This window comes from Schistocerca gregaria, chromosome X, assembly GCF_023897955.1.
Source record: "Schistocerca gregaria isolate iqSchGreg1 chromosome X, iqSchGreg1.2, whole genome shotgun sequence".
In the NCBI taxonomy this organism is placed as follows: domain Eukaryota; kingdom Metazoa; phylum Arthropoda; class Insecta; order Orthoptera; family Acrididae; genus Schistocerca; species Schistocerca gregaria.
The window spans coordinates 607,312,782-607,333,022 of record NC_064931.1 but is presented as its reverse complement, the minus strand read 5'-3'; the positions used below and the strand labels follow the sequence as shown (position 1 = coordinate 607,333,022).

Genomic DNA, 20,241 nt, shown 5'->3' with positions numbered 1-20,241 from the left:
CACTATTTCTTTCTAGATCATAACCAATGTGTGTTCCAAATTTGATTGAAATCATTCCACGGGTTTAGGATAAGCTTTTTACCCGTGGCTTTGGCCACATGTCAACTATATTTCACATATTCCACACGTATTTGTACACATATTTCATCTGCATATCAAGCAAATATCGCTCTGCAGTTTTATTTTTACATAGTGCAATGTTTATGACAATGTATCTCTGAACTGTGTGCCGTACAATGATATAATTTCGCAGGTACATCCAGTGTATATGTTAATACCGTGAATACAGTTGGTAGTAAAGAAGTAATAAATTCAAGCATCATGCTTGCAAAAATGTAGTAAGCGATTTTTTCCTTTCATCAGCACTGTCAACAAGAAAAAGTTTAGTTAAGGCTTGAAATTGTGTGTAAAATTTCTTGCAAGTCACAAAATACTCTCATTCTCAAATACTGGATGAATAAAGTATAGGTATTTGTGTGTCATGGGGTACACTGATTTTTCACCCCAACACCACCCCTTTCCGAGGTAAGTGGTTCTTATCCCCACAGCAGTAGTTTCCAGACAATGTGTGTACTAAGCTCAGTTGAAGTAAGTGCAATGGTTTAAGTGGAGAGTTGGAACATACATACACATGTCCTTTTCATAATTTGTATGGATTTTTAATCTGCTAAAAAGAATACACATTCCCAATTATTATTCTGCATTGTTGTATTTTATTTCCGTACTTTCCACTCCATTCTTATTAATGTATGGCCCACACCATATATATATTCTTTTTGCTTGTCTAATAACCGCCTCATCAATTGTGTGTTGGAAACTAACATCACTATTCAATACCAGATATATGATTTCTGTTAGGCTTTAAGTCCCATTTTTTTCATATTTCTAATTTAGTTGTTATATAATAAATTCTAGCTCAAATTCATATTGTGTTAGTATGGCATGATCATCTGCAAATGTTAAGGACCTCTATTGTAAGTCATCCATAGTTGATCAATAATCTTCAGTCAGGCGCATCCCACATACAAACTGAGTTAAATAGGTGATATATGGCAACCCTGTCTGAATACTTTTGAGAGGTTGAATAATTTTTATCCTCTTTTAATCAAAAACTACTGTCTAAAGACATTTCCATAATCATCTTTAACAGATGGTGATCCATATCTAGATGCTGCACAGTGCTGTTTTAAAATCAATGTCACAAGTCTTTACTGGCTCTACGAATATGTGTTACTCTTTTTCTACAGCTATACATTTTTCCATTAGCTGTGGTAAGAACCCACGAACCATGGACCTTGCCATTGGTGGTTAGGCTTGCGTGCCTCAGCGATACAGATAGCCGTACCGTAGGTGCAACCACAACGGAGGGGTATCTGTTGAGAGGCCAGACAAACGTGTGGTTCCTGAAAAGGGGCAGCAGCCTTTTCAGTAGTTGCAAGAGCAACAGTCTGGATGATTGACTGACCTGGCCTTGTAACAATAACCCAAACGGCCTTGCTGTGCTGGTACTGCGAATGGCTGAAAGCAAGGGGAAACTACGGCCGTAATTTTTCCCGAGGGCATGCAGCTTTACTGTATGATTAAATGATGATGGCGTCCTCTTGGGTAAAATATTCCGGAGGTAAAATAGTCCCCCATTCGGATCTCCGGGCGGGGACTACTCAAGAGAATGTCGTTATCAGGAGAAAGAAAACTGGCGTTCTACGGATCGGAGCGTGGAATGTCAGATAGCTTAATTGGGCAGGTAGGTTAGAAAATTTAAAAAGGGAAATGGGTAGGTTAAAGTTAGATATAGTGAGAATTAATGAAGTTCGGTGGCAGGAGGAACAAGACTTCTGGTCAGGTGACTACAGGGTTATAAACACAAAATCAAATAGGGGTAATGCAGGAGTCGGTTTAATAATGAATAGGAAAATAGGAATGCGGGTAAGCTACTACAAACAGCATAGTGAACACATTATTGTGGCCAAGATAGATACAAAGCCCACACCTACTACAGTAGTACAAGTTTATATGCCAACTAGCTCTGCAGATGACGAAGAAATTGAAGAAATGTATGATGAAATAAAAGAAATTATTCAGATAGTGAAGGGAGACGAAAATTTAATAGTCATGGGTGACTGGAATTCGAGTGTAGGAAAACGGAGGGAAGGAAACATAGTAGGTGAATATGGATTGGGGCTAAGAAATGAAAGAGGATGCCGCCTGGTAGAATTTTGCACAGAGCATAACTTAATCATAGCTAACACTTGCTTTAAGAATCATGAAAGAAGGTTGTATACATGGAAGAACCCTGGAGATACTAAAAGGTATCAGATAGATTATATAATGGTAAGACAGAGATTTAGGAACCAGGTTTTAAATTGTAAGACATTTCCAGGGGCAGATGTGGACTCTGACCACAATCTATTGGTTATGACCTGTAGATTAAAACTGAAGAAACTGCAAAAATGTGGGAAATTAAGGAGATGGGACCTGGATAAACTGAAAGAACCAGAGGTTGTACAGAGTTTCAGGGAGAGCATAAGGGAACAATTGACAGGAATGGGGGAAAGAAATACAGTAGAAGAAGAATGCGTAAGTTTCAGGGGTGAAGTAGTGAAGGCAGCAGAGGATCAAGTAGGTAAAAAGATGAGGGCTAGTAGAAATCCTTGGGTAACAGAAGAAATATTGAATTTAATTGATGAAAGGAGAAAATATAAAAATGCAGTAAATGAAGCAGGCAAAAAGGAATACTAACGTCTCAAAAATGAGATCGACAGGAAGTGCAAAATGGCTAAGCAGGGATGGCTAGATGACAAATGTAAGGATGTAGAGGCTTATCTCACTAGGGGTAAGATAGATACTGCCTACAAGAAAATTAAAGAGACCTTTGGAGATAAGAGAACCACTTGTATGAACATCAAGAGCTCACATGGAAACCCAGTTCTAAGCAAAGAAGGGAAAGCAGAAAGGTGGAAGGAGTATATAGAGCGTCTATACAAGGGCGATGTACTTGAGGACAATATTATGGAAATGGAAGAGGATGTAGATGAAGATGAAATGGCAGATATGATATTGCGTGAAGAGTTTGACAGAGCACTGAAAGACCTGAGTCGAAACAAGGCCCCCAGAGTAGACAACATTCCACTAGAACTACTGACGGCTTTGGGAGAGCCAGTCCTGACAAAACTACCGTCTGGTGAGCAAGATGTAGGAAACAGGCAAAATACCCTCAGACTTCAAGAAGAATATAATAATTCCAATCCCAAAGAAAGCAGGTGTTGACAGATGTGAAAATTACCGATCAATCAGTTTAATAAGCCACAGCTGCAAAATACTAACACAAATTCTTTACAGAGGAATGGAAAAACTATTAGAAGCCGACCTCGGGGAAGATCAGTTTGGATTCCGTAGTAACACGAACACGTGAGGCAATACTGACCCTACGACTTGTCTTAGAAGAAAGATTAAGGAAAGGCAAACCTACATTTCTAGCATTTGTAGACATAGAGAAAGCTTTTGACAATATTGACTGGAATACTCTCTTTCAAATTCTAAAGGTGGCAGGGGTAAAATACAGGGAGCAAAAGGGATATGAAAGGGAAGCAGTGGTCGGGAAGGGAGTAAGACAGGGTTGTAGCCTCTCCCTGATGTTATTCAATCTGTATATTGAGCAAGCAGTAAAGGAAACAAAATAAAAATTCGGAGTAGGTATTAAAATCCACGGAGAAGAAATAAAAACTCTGAGGTTTGCCGATGACATTGTAATTCTGTCAGAGACAGCAAAGGACTTGGAAGAGCAGTTGAATGGAATGGACAGTGTCTTGAAAGGAAGATATAAGATGAAAATCAACAAAAGCAAAACGAAGATAAAGGAATGTAGTCGAATTAAGTCGGGTGATGCTGAGGGAATTAGATTAGGAAGTAAGAAACTTAAAGTAGTAAAGAAGTTTTGCTATTTGGGGAGCAAAATAACTGATGATGGTCGAAGTAGAGAGGATATAAAATGTAGACTGGCAATGGCAAGGAAAGCGTTTCTGAAGAAGAGAAATTTGTTAACATCGAGTATAGATTTAAGTGTCAGGAAGTCATTTCTGAAAGTATTTGTATGGAGTGTAGCCATGTATGGAAATGAAACATGGACGATAAATAGTTTGGACAAGAAGAGAATAGAAGCTTTCGAAATGTGGTGCTACAGAAGGATGCTGAAGATTAGAAGGGTACATACCATAACTAATGAGGAAGTATTGAATAGGATTGGGGGGAAGAGAAGTTTGTGGCACAACTTGACCAGAAGAAGGGACCGGTTGGTAGGACATGTTCTGAGGCATCAAGGGATCACCAATTTGGTATTGGAGGGCAGCGTGGAGGGTAAAAATCGTAGAGGGAGACCAAGAGATGAATACACTAAGCAGATTCAGAAGGATGTAGGTTGCAGTAGGTACTGCGAGGTGAAGAAGCTTGAACAGGATAGAGTAGCATGGAGAGCTGCATCAAACCAGTCTCAGGACTGAAGACCGCAACAACAACAGTGGTAAGATAAAAAGGTAGTTCATTTTGCTCTTCCTCAACATAGTGGTCAATATTCTGTCTGATTTTCTTACATAATGTTTCCAAATAATTGGCTCACTGTTTTCAACACTTACAGCAGTTATGGTCACTTCTCTTTCCCTTGAAAATGGGAACTATACTTTACTTTTTCCATTCTGATATTGTTTCAGTTTGTTGATAACTGTTAGTGATATCGTTTATCTCTTCCTTTCTAGTGGTATCCTATAGCTGTCAATGACCCCACAAAAATATTTCCAGGACCAAGTGTTTCACAGTTTCCTGTACTAAAAATGACAAGGAGCTATCCACAAAATAAGATCTGTAAAAAATTAAAAGAACACAAAATGTAACACATCAAAGTACTTTATAATAATATGAAGTAGAGACCCGAGATTCATTTTGGCACAATTGTCTTTTGAGTCGAGATGTGTAAAATCAGACTGGACAAGCTAGTAGGTGTTAGAATGCTCAAAAAATCTTTCTCAAGCAAAGTTTGTAATAAGTCATTGCACTGCAGCCATTAAATGGTAAATACAGTGTCATAAAAACATCCACTAACCATCTCTTTTTCATATCTTTGTGAATCTGACAGTTTCCTTGTTTGGAAGTGATTCCAGGATGAGAAATCCATCAAATAAGACATTGTTGCCACTTGGCTATCACTAACGGCAGCAGAGAGCTTCTATAAGGAGTGTAAGATACCCTGATTTGTTATGAAACATAACTTGAACATATATGACAAATATGCTAAAATAGAGTTAAGACTTGTATTGCAGTTCCCAATAAACTGTTTCGTTACACTAGTCTTATTTTAATTGACTAGTAGAGTCAGGCAATCCTTGTAATAATCCATACATGACCACTTCAGAGCAGTTCATAACTGTAGCTCAATTAAGGTATCATGTCACCAATAAAATCACATTCCTCCAGACTGTATGTCACCCCTGCACAATAAGTACTGCCATGTGTTATCCATATACGGGAACTCTCCTTTTTTTCTGTGTGTGTGTGTGTGTGTGTGTGTGTGTGTGTGTGTGTGTGTGTGTGTGTGTGTGTGTGTGTGTGTGTGTGTGTGTAACAGAAACTTAGAACTACATACCAGTTTTTCAATCATACGTAATGATGAATAATAGAAAATGTTTATGAAGGAAACTTTTAGGAAGATGGAGATTTAAAGACATACTCACCACTGTAATCGGAAACAGATGTAGGTCATTTGGATATGGTTAGCACGATATGTATCATTATATCTTTTTGTTTTAAGAAGTACACAATTACAATGTTCAAGCTCCATTATAAAAGCACATACATAATATTTATTAGATAGGACCAAAAAAAGTAAAAAACTTTACCTCTTTTTCTTTACGTTTTTCTTTCTTTTCTTTCTTTTCTTTGATCTTCTCTTTGAGTTTTTCTTTCTTCTCTAATTTGATTTTCCTTTTTTCTCCTTTTTCTTTCTTTGCTTTCAGCTTTTTCTCCTTCTTCTTCTTTGCTTTATCTTTTCTCTCCTTTCGGTGCTCTTTCACTTTCTAGAAGAAAAGTAGAAAAATATACAGCAATCATTAAGTACAGAAACGCACAGCAGCAATGCTGCAGAAAACCTCCACTTACATTATTAAAACAGCCCTTTTGTGTATTACAGAGCTTTAGTAAGGACTTTGGCACTTTAAATACAAATACATATGAATTTAGGTAATTTACAATATTGGTTTAGGGGTAACTTTTAGGCAAAACAATAAAATGGTCATGAAATAGCAACATTCAGTTGGCATTACTGCTACTTGTGATATGACTGAAGTACTACAGAAAAGCAATGTCTTGGCAAACTTGGAATCAATATGTCAGGTGTCACTTATGCAGTAGCAGCAGTAGATGACAGCAAAGCATTAATTTCATTTCATAATTCTGTGGGATCAGCAGCTAAATGTGAAACACATACTCAATTTTAACAGCAAACTTTTGAAAACGTTACAGAATAGGGCAATCAGTAAAGCAAAATACACATGTAATAAGGCACTGGTCAATAAACTAAATTTATGTATTTCTAAAACCAGTCCACAAGAGATCCAGCTACAGGATGTGAACATTACAAGACTTGCCTATGCAGATGATGTAGCACTAGAAAGTAGTTCCAAAAGAGAATTAATCAGAATGATGCAAAATTACTACAAAATTACTGAGAAAACAGGATTACATGTTAATGAAGAAAAGACAGAATACCTGCCCATAAGTAAGAAAACCAGAAAAGAAGCACCTCTGATTGTAGATGGAATCAATTTCAAGACTGTTGACCACTTCAAGTACCTAGGAAGTCTTTTTAGTAATCAAAATTCTAAGAAAAAGATCACTTAGCAGTAACTTCAAAATCCACTAATATCAATCGGCCATTATACCTGTGATGTTATATGGATGTGAAACATTAATATTTAGAAAGAAATATGAAGAAAAACTGTTAATATTCGAAAGAGAAGTACTAAGGAAAATTTTTGGACCTGTATACGACAAAAATAACTTGGAATGGAGAATAAGAAGAAATGAAGAATTAAGAGGGCTGTACAAACACCGTAACATTGTCAAAGTGCTAAAGAGGAGAGGGTTGAATTGGGCAGGCCATATAGAATGACAGAATAGACTACTTAGAATGGCATTCAACAGAACAACAGAAGGAACGAGAAGAAGAGGAAGACCCAGAATCACATGGCGGGATAACATTCGGGAGGACACAATGAGGACGAACAGTAGCAGTAACTGGACAAACAGCGCATTGGACAGACAGAAGTGGAAGAGGCTCATAGAGCAGGCGTATGGTCGATAAGGCCCTTGCCACATGTTTAAAAAAAAAAGTAAGTATGCAGTATGTGTGCTTTACAGAATCACATTAAGTCAACAGCACTTTCATGAAACAATGCCATCTAATGTTATTTTTTAATTTATCAGCATGAATATCTACACACTTCCAGGTAACATAAAATTGGGAGATGAAAAATTCATGATCTGGGATGTTATAAAGGTGGAAGTGAAGACCAACACTGCTTTCTGAAACCTACCAGGAGAGGATCACGAGACCAAGAGGTGGGTAAAAGTGATCAGACAAAGGAGTATAAGAACTGTGCTCTGACAGATCAGGGCAAGGGATGTTGGATTCAATTCTGGCAGTGCCAGGAATGTCAAAAGGCATATTTATCAAATGCACAGCTTTAAAAATAAATAGATAAAATACAAGACAAACAATAAAAAAATCTGGGTTAATATATAATGAATCATGGAATGTCCTATTATGAATTGAAGTGAGTGGAGAGATATTGTGTAATAGAAGCACTACCAGACGGAATAAAAATAGCACACAACAGAGCAACATGGGAAGAATAGGGTTTCCTGCAAGGTTCAATACTTGGCCCAATCCAGTTCTTAATGTATATAAAGGACAAATCAAAAAAATACACACTTAAATGAAGATAAGCTTATATATTATCATCAGTGTTACAGTGGCTCAAAGCGATATAATTACAGTGAAGTGTTCAAACTGCAAAGAACCCACCTTCAAACACTTCGGAGCATGATGTTGTAGAGTCAAGATCACATCTTCCACAGTGTGAGCCAACGAGCATTCCACTCTCATTTAAATAGATGGCCGAAAGGGCCAGTCTACAGGAATTGTGAAATGAACCCTGTCGTCCAGGACCACGTGCCACAAAGAGCACAAATTCACCATGAGATGGGGAAACTCACAGGCATCTACTGTCTATTGATGCTCAAGTGCTGTGGTGTGCGAGTGAGACAGACAAGAACCTATGTCATAGGGAAACCCAGTAAAATCCGTCTGTGGCCGAGGAGACACAGCAGTCTTAAATATGGTGGACCTAAGATCGGCCATAAAGGGAAACATTTATGGAAACTATTAATTCTGTAATAACTCAGGGAATTCAGCCACAGTTATTTTAATCTACCATCCTTCAGAAATCTTCATGGTGATCTCAATTAAACTTTAATATTGATCATATCTATAATAGTTTAGGATTGACTGTTAAAGTGCAATTAACAAGTTTTGTAACAAAAACCTGAATGCTAAAATCTGAACACTTCGGTCAATCTTAATGATCGAAATTTCATATAGAAGCGCATTATTAACATGACAAATATTGTAAATATCAACTCTGTAACTTCATTTGTTTAAAGGATATAGTAAATTTAAATTATCAGTTAAGCATCAGATCATCATTTCCTCCACAAAAAAACACATTGAATGATGACAGCATGACACCTTATTGAACCATCAGGTAATAGAACATATTTTGTAAAGTTTAGTTACTTTTGTTCTTTATTTATTTATCAGAAAGCACACTGGTGCAAGGCTACTGGCCATGTCATTCAAAGCTAAGAAGGAAATTGTATTGGTTTTATGTTAAAGAATTTAACATTTATTATGTAATGAATATTATTGTTACTTTATTTAGAATGTGAAAGTGGTCACACTTTGATTATTTAAATATGTTAAAATGTAAAATAATGTAGACTGAGCTGTAGTCAATCCAATGGACGGCTTCAGGAAAGGAAACTGCCCTAGTCAGTTGAGCGAGGGTATTTGGCGGCTGCGGACAGGCAGGGGCAAGTGCTGGAGCAGATGTGAAAGCAGACAGTTCAGCTGGAGGCACCAAAGGGTAGAGTTTGGATGCAGAGATGAAAGCGGACAGTCGGTCTTTAGGCAGCTAGGAAGTGAAACAAATAAGAAATTTTCATTTTGTGTGGTATCACGGGACTTAGTCTCTGAGCAGTGAGCAGCCAATGCACTGTTATCAAGATAGACATGTGCATCCCTATGAAAGAGGGGTGCTGTACTATATTGTTGGAAGTAGAAAAGTTCGTCACTAAACAAAGCAGAAATGGATGGTAAAATTACTGAGTCCAGCATCTCCAGGTACCTTCCACCAGTAGTCGTACCTTCAAAAAACAAGTCTAATCAGTCCACTTAATGATAACCTGCACCAAACATTAAGTCCCGGCCCAAAGCATCGACCACTCGCTCAACATTAACATGTGGATTTCACTGGGCCCACTACAAACAGTTATACCTGTTTAACATGCTATTTAATTTAAATTGAACCACATCAAACCATACCATTTTGGAAACAAATTAGCATCATGTTCCACCTGCATCAGAAAGCATTCACTAAAATGAGCTGTTCTGTCTTGGTCATCCTCATTCAATGTGTGCAACAACTGTGGAATGTAAATTTTCTATTTTACTCTGCGCAAAATACAGCTTACACTTGCCGTACTCATGCCTGTTTCATATGCACATTGTTGTGCTGACTTCTGCGGTTAGCATGTGAACGCATCTAACAAACCGCAAGCCGCGAGGGGTAGCCAAGCAGTCTGAGGCGCCTTGTCACAGTCCGCGCAGCTGTCTCTGTCGGAGGTTAGAGTCCTCCCTCGGGCATGGGTGTGCATGTTGTCCTTAGTGCAAGTTAGCTTAAGTTAGACCAAATAGTGTGTAAGCTTAGGGACCGATGACCTTAGCAGTTTGGTCCCATAAGATCCAATTTTTTTGCATCTAACATCTGAGCAAAAGGCTCATCACTAGTTGCTGTGCGTGGCCAAGCTGATCATCACTTATGCATCTCCATAATTGTTCCAGCAGTTTTGAACTTATTGCGAAGGCGAGCAATGGTTACGCATATTGGTAGTTCAGTTCCACAGTCCTGACTCCAATGTCGCTGCACTTCACTGATGTTCTCAAACTTCCTATAGCATTTGACAATGCTTCTTCGTTCGTGTTTGTGCCATGGCCTCGCTTTGTACACTGACATCAGTGCACCACAACACTACTACCACCTGTTGCTCAATCACTGTACTACATATTCAATCTATACCCACTGAAATTTCAAAGTGTACAGTTTGTATAGCCAGTTTTAAAGTGTATATACATTTTCTGATCTACCCTGTAAATGATATACCAAAGTCACAAGAGGATTCTTCAAAAGCTATGATGTTTATTGATTTTACTGATAAAAGGCCCAAATGTATCCACACTACACACAGTTAGGAGAGCAAGTTTAAGCCAATTTCACTATTCATAATATACAGCTTAACTCTTCATATTACAAAATTTCAAAGAAATAAAAATTACTCACAGGTGCCAAAAGTGAGGATCAATGTGCACACATAAATGAAACTCAATGTGTGAAATTCCTTGGCATACAGGTGGTTAGGAAATTGAGGTGGCGCCAGCATATGTATGTACAAGCGAAGTACAAATTTAGATTCTGTTTCGTTTGCATTTATAAATCTGTTTAACTCTGTTGAGCTACAGGTGGAGCTGCTAGTGTAATTTGCATACTTTTACTAATATGTGTCCAATGGAAAGGTTCAGAATGGAGTTTTATATTCTGGTGCACAAGTTCTAACAGATTACCAGCAGAATTCAGATAAGAAATTGGATATCCTCTCATATTCAAAAAATTATTTAAAGTATTGTTTTATTAGTCACATCTTTAATTTATCAGCATATTTCAGCGGAGGGATGTAAACTGCAGTCAACATCTGACTTGGTTGATAATCTACAACTCGTCAAAACATCCAATATGCAGAAACAGTAAATAATATTTACCATCAGAATCATGCTGGAAACAATGAAAAATCACTGAATTTAGAAAACCATGTAAATGTTCTGATGAAGGAAGATGTAAGATCTCATTTAATTTGGAAAATACTGCAAACAAAAGACTGGAACTTGCAACCACATAAATTTATTTCTAATAGAAATTAGATCCACTTAAATACAGTAAAGTGTGACATACACTACCAAATGTACATCTGTACAAAGTACAAAACTTCATTGGCCATTCAACTGCTGAGCCTACAACAATATCTTTTCACAGTTGCAAAACATGGAAGAGCGAAATGATATTGGAAGAGGTAGATGTTTGAGCAAGTACCTGCCTCTGTAACAGAGGTCACCAATGCATGCTAGCTTAGTGGTCCTCAAAAAGTAATTAGCTAGTTAGAATTCGGATGCTGGGAGAAATTTTCATCACCAACATTTGCCTGACAAGCAGAAAAAGAGATGATTGGATATAATTCTTGATAATCCGACTGCACATCAATCAACTGGGTTCAACCCAAACCTCTTTGGAGCGAGGCATGTTATACCATTGACAGTGATTCACCCATTGGGTGTTGGTGCTATTCAAGAGAAGTAGATTGTATAATGGCACCAGTTTTCAGCCATTCTCTTCTTCTCTCTCTCGAGAACAACACAAGCATAAAAGTATAACCTAGACAAACTTATCATAGTCATTTATATGAAACAGTTACACTTAAGACATAACACACAAAGTTCACATAGGAAAACACCCAATGAAGTGTAAATAAATAAAATCATTATGGCTGAATACTCAGGGAACTTCCCTGTCAATAACCACACAAAATTTTACTTTTACCCCAAGTGCGTGGATTAATTTCCACTGAGAGGCTGGCATTAAAGTAGCTACCACACACATCCATTGGTTGAAGTTCGAAACGTGCTGAAGGTAGATAGCATGAACAAAATATATTTTAAAGTGTAACTGCGTGTTATTTTCCTAGTGTGAAAAAATGCACCAGCCTGAAATTCATGGCAATTTAAAAACTTATTATATCCATGACATTTAAAGTAACATGTGAGGTGGAACACATTTCAAATAAACTTAATGTAATGTCATGGGAATCTATGATAAACTAGAGACCTACTTCAGGACTACATATATTGTTGACAAAAGTGTAGTAGTTGGTTTTGGGAATGGAAAAAAATCACATAACAAAGGAATTTTCACTATATTCTTCCCAGATATGAGTGCTATAAACTACCTCCTGTGCATGGCTGCACAATCTGGTTTCCATAATTAAGAGCAAAACTGAAAAATACACGGCAGCTTCACTTTACAACTACTTGTGTGATAGAGAGAAAAGAAATTCCACTCCGTTTTAATCTCTACTATGAATGACAAGAAGTGAGTACGAGTGTTCACTCCACAGCAACGCTCTTCATACTATTGAACTGATAGTGTCTGCATAACCACTGCAAAAATGACATGAACCTGCAGATAATGGACAATCCAGCAAAAGCCTTTACATGTGCCTATCATTATTTTTAAAATCAATCACTGTTGGCATTGCTACTGACTGCTGAAGCAGTATCTACTCCATTGCGGCAACAGGAAGCACTCGGGAGTATCACATGTCTGATTTGAAACTGGCTGGCCGGTGTCAGCTACACTGGCAATAAGTGGAGATTACCAATACGCAGCTTTAGACACCCCAATCATTGTAAAGGTTAGTATATGTAGGACCTCATACCAGAGATTGATTAAAACATCACAAATTGGAAACATTTTAATTCATTGCAAACTGGCAAGAGAAAAAATTGAAAACAATCAGAGCATTAAAAAACCATAAAGATGCTTGGTGAGATGACATATGTCTTCAGTTGAGACGAGAAGAGTAACTAACAACAGAGAGAAAATTGCTCATGCATTCAAAGATTTCTTGAAATGTTTGTATAGTGCAAGAGGTGTAACAGAAACACACATAGTTAATAATAAAAATAATGACATTCCACAAGTAACACCAAATGAGGTACATAAAGATGTCTTGCGTATGAATAATGCAATGGTGTTGGAAGATATGATGCTTCAAAAGAAATTTTTTAAGTTTAAGGAAAAATAAAACAAAACAAACTTGCAAAATTACTAATACAATGTCCAGAAAAGAATGTGATTCCCAAAAATTGTAACATTGGTGTAACTGATCTACTTCACAAGGAGAAAAAGAGAAAAATTTAAGAAAAAGAAGGAATTAAAGGTCTATCTGCCACCTTTCCATAATATGCAATATAATCTGCAAGGAAGAAACAGTATATTTTAAGGCACAATCTGTCCTTACAAGTGGATGTATCACAGTAAACTACCTGCAAGTCATGAACAGGATTATCTAAAGGACCAGTGCATCTGAATTACCAGCATCTATGAAATTCACTGATTTTGAGGGAGGTTTTTATTTAGTTCCAACAAAATTGGTACTAACATCACCTGAGAAATAAAGCACTGATTCAACCTTTCATGATAGAAGGATAAATATATATGTCAACATTACAGCTTCCACTGGACATCAAGATGGAAAGAAATTTCAGAATGGACAGAAGAGTCAGGCACACAAAGTAATTGACAAAATGAACAAGTAATTGACAAAATGAACAAGTAATTGACAAAATGAACAAGGGAATAAACACAGAAACATTTAAGAGTATAGGTCAAATAAACATCATGGAACACAAAATTAAACTGGGATTTGGAACAGAGCTTCATGCAGGTCAACACAGTTAATGTTACGAAACTGTACTGCAAAAACTACATTTACCAAAGGGTAATCAATCTTAACTTAAAAAGAGCTCCAAAAGAAATCAAGCAATCTATCTCACTGCCAATGTAAACACTGCTACATATGCACAATTACAAATATGCACTTAATACCAGTAATAAGAGAAAGGCAATGTTCCACAGAACCAGCACTCCATATTGTATGAACCAGCGTATTTACCACCAAAATACTGCCAATGTGAGAAAAATGATCTCTAAAAACAAACCACTAAAATATTTAAACATGTGAAGATAAGGCTTTGTAAAAAACAGCAATATTCCATATTTTCTAAAAACATCCAGTTGAACAATTCAGAAACTAGTAAAAAGATTTATTTCACTGCCTAATGGAGCATATATTCTGTGTGATATTGTAAACCTACGTTAAAATTTTAGCACATAATATATTTTCACATGACATTCAAGGCATCCCTGAAAATGGTATAGAAGCATACACAGAGAAATGCACAAAGGCCAACATTTGATTAAAATTTTTATCTATCACCACAGAAAGAAGCAAACTACAACAATGACATGGAATAATAGCTGAACTATTGTTTCAAACAATAGAAAACAATAAAAGGCAGCAACTGAACACAGTCTGAATGCTTTGAAGTGTAAGAGTACTTTCACAAGGATTACCCATCACAAATGTTAGATATCATAGCATTCAAGGACTTGAATGTCAAACATGGTTAATAGGAACTGCACAGAGGCAGTCAATAGGAAGATGGTCGAGGATTTCTTAAGTAACACAGGTATCATAAATCTGAATACAAGTAAAAAGAGATACACTATCAATAAGAGATGGCAAATGCCATCACAAACACTGCCAATCTGTTAACCCATATTTCGAGGAAAATGTACATTTAAGCACGTGGAAAGAGGACAGCTACCAAAGAAAAGGTGAAAGTCTCAAACAAATGATAACATGAACAAATTAGTGTAACATACCAAGTGTCTCATCAATTTTATAATCCATGATACATTCATTCATCGAGTATAATTATATTATAGTATTAATTGTTAATTTCTCAAATGATACTTAGGGATGGTTTGTATTAGTGAATGTGCACGAGCTAGTTCATTGTACATTCTATGGATATTATCGTCCACTTCCTGCTCACAATAGTCATACATCACATGATGTGTGTGAATGATTCACAAATATTAAAAGTTAATGTCACTGTATTCATGGGTACCACAGTAAATATCCCAGCAGTACTTTCCTAACTTAATTAATAATTTATTCAGATCGCAATACTCCAGTTACATACATTACTTCACAAAACATTACAACAAATGCAGACATGCCCCCATATCCCATCTTCACTTTCCACTGCATAACAAGCAATGGACTGACTAAAAGTTGAGCTCTTAGGACATGGGAGGCACACTCGCAACTAAACAATGGAAATTATGTTTTGTAACTGCCATCAATTATAAAGATGTTTACTACATGAAATAGAGCATGCCTCAGTGATAAACTGCCAGACTATGGAAGCCAAGGTCTCTGGTTCAATCACCAGGTTTTACTGTGGAAATTAACTAAAATAACAATTAGCATTAATAAATCTATGATATAACAGAAATTTAGTAAGGAAAGTTTGGAGAAGTATGTGCCGAGTAAGTGGATTAAGGATGGAGAAGACCCACCGTGGTTTAATAACAAAACTCAGAACACGTCGAGGTAGCAAAAACTGTTGCACTCCCTGTTCAAAAGAGAATGCACAAATGGTGACAAGAAAAAGTTGGTACAGATTCATGCCCATGTAAGAAAATCAATGCACAAAGTATACACCAATTACCTTGTCAAATCTTAGCAAAAGATCTTGCAAAGAACCAGAGGAAATTGTGGTCCTATGTAAAATTGTTTAGTGGATCAAAGGCGAAGTTTTAAATTTCATGTTTAAGAACTCATCCATACTGGAGGATCATACAAACATACTGCCAACTGACCATCACAGAGACTCTCATATGGAGAACATAGTCACAGGCATTCCTGACACAGAGAAGCAATTGAAAGAGTTGATAACAAGTCACCAGATCCAGAGATGATCTCAATTTAGTCTTACAACGAGGACTCTACAGTGTTGGCCCCTTACTTAGCTTGTATTTATTGCAAATCTCTCACCCAGCACAAAGTCCCAAGTGAATGGTAAAATTTCCTTACGGCAGAAAAGCTTCTGTCTACAAAGCAGCACGGTTTGAGAAAGCACCATTCATGTGAAACTCAGTTTGCCTTGATATCCTGCAAACAATGGGTGAAGGGCAACAGGTAGATTCCATATTCCTAGATTTCCAAAAGGCATTTGACATGCTGCCCCACTGCACACTGTTAACGAAGGTACCAGTATACAGAATAGGTTCCCAGATAAGCAGGTGGCCTGAAGACTTCTCAAGTGATAGAACCTGACACATTGTCCTCAATGGCGAGTGTTCATCAGAGACAATGGTATCATCAGAAGTGCTCCAGAGAAGTGTGACAGGACCATTATTATTCTCTGTATACATAAATGATCTGATGGACAGCAGTCTGCGGCTGTTGCTGATGATGCTGTGGTGTACAGGGAAGGCGTCATCACTGAGAGACTGTAGGTGGATACAACATGACGTAGACAAAATTTCTGGTTGGTGTCACAAACAACAGCTAGCTCTAAATGTACAAAAATGTAAGTTAATGCAGATGAGTATGAAACAAATTCTGTAATGTCCAAATACAGCATTAGTAGTGTTAGTAGGTTGATTATAGGCATAACACTGCAAAGTGATACAAAATGGAACAAGCAGATAGGCGAACTGTCAATTTTGATTTATTGGGAGAATTTGAGGAAAGTGGGGTTCATCTGAAAGGAGGCCGCATATAGAACATTACTGCAAGCCATTCCTGAGTACCACTTTGTGTGTGGGATCCCCACCAAGTCAGATTAAAGAAAGACATCAGAAGCTAATCAGAGGCGGGCTGCTAGGTTTGTTACCAGTAGGTTTGATCAACAAGCAAGTACTAAAGAGAGCTTCAGGAACTTACATGGGAAACACTGGATTGGAGACGACATTCTTTTCAAAGAAGGCTATTGCAAAAATTTACAGAACTGACATTTGATGCTGAATCGCAGCACTTGCAGGCCGTGTTCCGCATGAACGGATACAACAACTGGCAGATAAAATGCAGCTTAAGACCAAAGAATCAGACACCACAGCTTTCCAAGGACGAAGACCAACTGGTTGCGACGGCGATTATACCATATGTCGGGAACACATCGGCAAAGATCGGCAGAATACTTAGAAAACACGTGAAGTGCGTGTTTCACCCTCCATCCAAAATGAACACATTGTTAGGATCAGTCAAGGAGGCCTCCGGAAACCGGGAATTTACAGCATCCCTTGTCAGTGCAGGAAAATGGATGTAGGCCAGACCATCCAGACAGTACAGGAGATATGTAGTGAACATAGAAACCACACAGACAACGCACTGGCGACCAAGTCCACCCACCATGGCAGAGCACTGCATCTCACATGGACATGACATGAACTACGATGGCACAAAGGGTTACAGAAATCTAACACTTTCTGGGACTGTATCTTCAAAGAGGCACAGGAGATCCGGCTGCATGACGAACTAATAAATATAGACAGCGATTTCCAGTTAAGCAAGACTTGTGATCCAGGTTTGAGTATGATTAAAACACAATGACAGCCTACATGGAAATCCGCTACTGTCAGGACACCTGAAGAAAAAGAAACATTGTCACCACGACGACAGAGTTCCGTAAGCGGCTGTGGCCGCGGAAGGACTGTGGCCGTGGAAGGACTGTAGCCCATGACCTGTCGCGGGGAGCCGTGCTTCCCCCACCACCCAGCACCACCCTTCCCCCACCACCGGCCGCTGTCTGCTCAGAAGTGCCCAGATGGAGGCTGCGGGAGGAGGGCAGAGATTATATAAAGTCAGCATCCATAAGAGATCAATCAGGCACCAAGAACGCCTGAAGATGGCAAGAAGACGGCTTGCCGAAACATCGCGCCTTTTGGGCAACGCTACCCAGCTGAATACCCACGAAATTTTCAAGAACATCTTTATAGGCAGACCGAGTGAATTGTATAAATACTTGCAGGTAAACTATAAGACTAATGAATAAAAAAGAAACTTAAAACTACAGGCCATGACAGAGTTTATGACCTTTGGGCCGGGGATGCGCAGTAGATAGCTGCACAGCTAGCCAGTCAGCAGTCAGTCTATTTCCATGTTCTGTACTGTGTCAACTTCCATCATACTTTAGTGTTCTATCATGTTTTACATGTGCAAAACAACAATTGACTGATTTCTGTGGTATTCTGCAAATTTTCTCATAATGGCTGAAACACATAGAAGGTGCCAAGTGTTTCACAAACAAGCAAGGGACCTTATTTTTAAAGTGTACTCATTCTTCAAATGTGAGACAGATTCAGGAGAGCCAGATGCGAAGTTAATAAGATGCAGGAACACGTCATTGGTGTCTATGCACTTTCAGCTAAAAATAATTGTATAGGCGCACAGGAAAGATATACACAACCAATTTGATATCAGTGAGAAATCTAATATATCCTGTAATGTAACCAACAGTTCCCAAAGTAAGCATTTCAAAAGAAGTTTAATAAATAACAATTCTCATTTACTTTAAATTTTGCAAGTAATTATGGGGATACAGAAATCACTACACATAGCAGTTTATTTCCATAGCGTAACTTCTTGACACAGTGACATTTGTAATACTGATTTAAATTGCTTGGCAAATTGCTTGTGTATGGGATGTCAAGGCAAGCAACCGATTACATGTGATATCCCATGCAACGGATCGCTGAGCTCCATCGATCAGATGTGGGGCCTGTCAATTATGGTGCACTAAGTCGATTTACTTTTAATGACTGCAAATTATGCACTTAAGTACACTGTTTACTATTAATAAATGTTAGAAGTGCAAATCAGCTTCTCAAGCCTGATGACATAATAAATTCATTGTCACATACACAGCTAGGATTAACAAAGTTCACTACAAAAATTAACCTGCCACTGTATGAATAACAGAAGTACCAGGTGGTTACAAATAAATTCATTGTGTTCCAAGTGCTGCAGTGTGGGGTGAATACATAGCAGTACACTGAAACACCATACATATGTTCATTAATTCATGTACTCGCAGAGTATATGCCGAAAAATATTTCCACTGTCTGCCACCAGGTGAAAATATGGTGCTGCAAGCAGTCAGAATGCGAAATGTTTCCTGTGTTGTTGTCAGTATATGGTTTGTCGCTTAGCAATGCTTGTTTATTTGTTTTTTAAAGTGGCTGTTGTTGTAAAGGGAGGTCAGGCTTGCTGCTAGATTTGTTACTGATAGGTTCAGTCAGCATTCAAATGATATGAAGATGCTTTGTGAACTCAAATGGGAATCCACAGAGGCAAGTCACCATTCTTCTCACGAGGTACTATCAACAAAATTTAGAGAACTGGCATTTGTGGCTGACTGCAGAACGATTCTACTGCCACTTACACACATTCACAGAAGTACCACAAAGAAAAGATGAGCAAAATTAGGGATTGTGTGGAAGCTTATAAACAGTAGTTTTTTCCTCTCTCTATTTGTGAGTGGAACAGGAAAGGAAATAACTAACAGTGGTATGTGGTACCCTCCGATATGAGCCATACTGCGCCTTGGGGAGTATGTATGTAAATGTAGACAGATGTCAGCAGTGTTGTTGCCTAACGTATGTGCTCATGCAATCGATACAAGTCACACTGTGTTTGGCTCTTCCCATCAAACCTATGTAGCTTACCTCATTAGGCAAGACTCTTCACGTACCCGCAGAACAGGTAACACAGAGAGCACGTAGAACATAAAGAAGAGCCAAGATTGGCTAGGCCCTATACCACTTTACTTGCCAAAATGCCAACACAAGTAATTTAATTTAATTGATTCACAGCTCCTACATTCAAAATGTGACCTCTGAAAAGCAAGATAACACATACAAATATCTACAGCTACACTGTGAAGTAGGGGACAGAGGATACGTTCCACATACCAGTTGTCAGCATTTTTTCCATTCCATTTGTGTATGGGAGAATGACTGATTAAATGATGTTGTGCATGCCATAATTAATCTATTCGTATCATCACAATCCCTATGGGAGTGGTACATAGGGAGTTGTTGTATGTTCTTAGACTCATCACTTATAGGCAATTCTTGAAACACTACAAATACCCTTTTTTTTAGGGAGGGGGGGGGGGGGGGGTTACTTGGCGTCTATCTTCACATGTTCACCAGTTCAGTTTTTTCAACAACT

At 38.0% G+C, this 20,241-nt stretch overlaps 1 protein-coding gene across 5 annotated transcripts in view; it reads right to left on the bottom strand.

Annotated features, from left to right (window-relative positions):
- The window catches only part of LOC126297480 (transcription initiation factor TFIID subunit 3), a 310,461-nt gene that overhangs the window by 180,811 nt on the left and 109,409 nt on the right, over positions 1-20,241 (bottom strand). For all 5 annotated transcript variants that reach the window (XR_007552531.1, XM_049988354.1, XM_049988355.1 and 2 more), the window contains one exon: positions 5,886-6,062. Coding sequence is in view for 4 of the 5 variants with exons in the window: in XM_049988354.1 (XP_049844311.1) it covers positions 5,886-6,062 (177 nt within the window). In the remaining variant the exon portion in view is untranslated. The remainder of the gene's footprint in view (positions 1-5,885; positions 6,063-20,241) is intronic.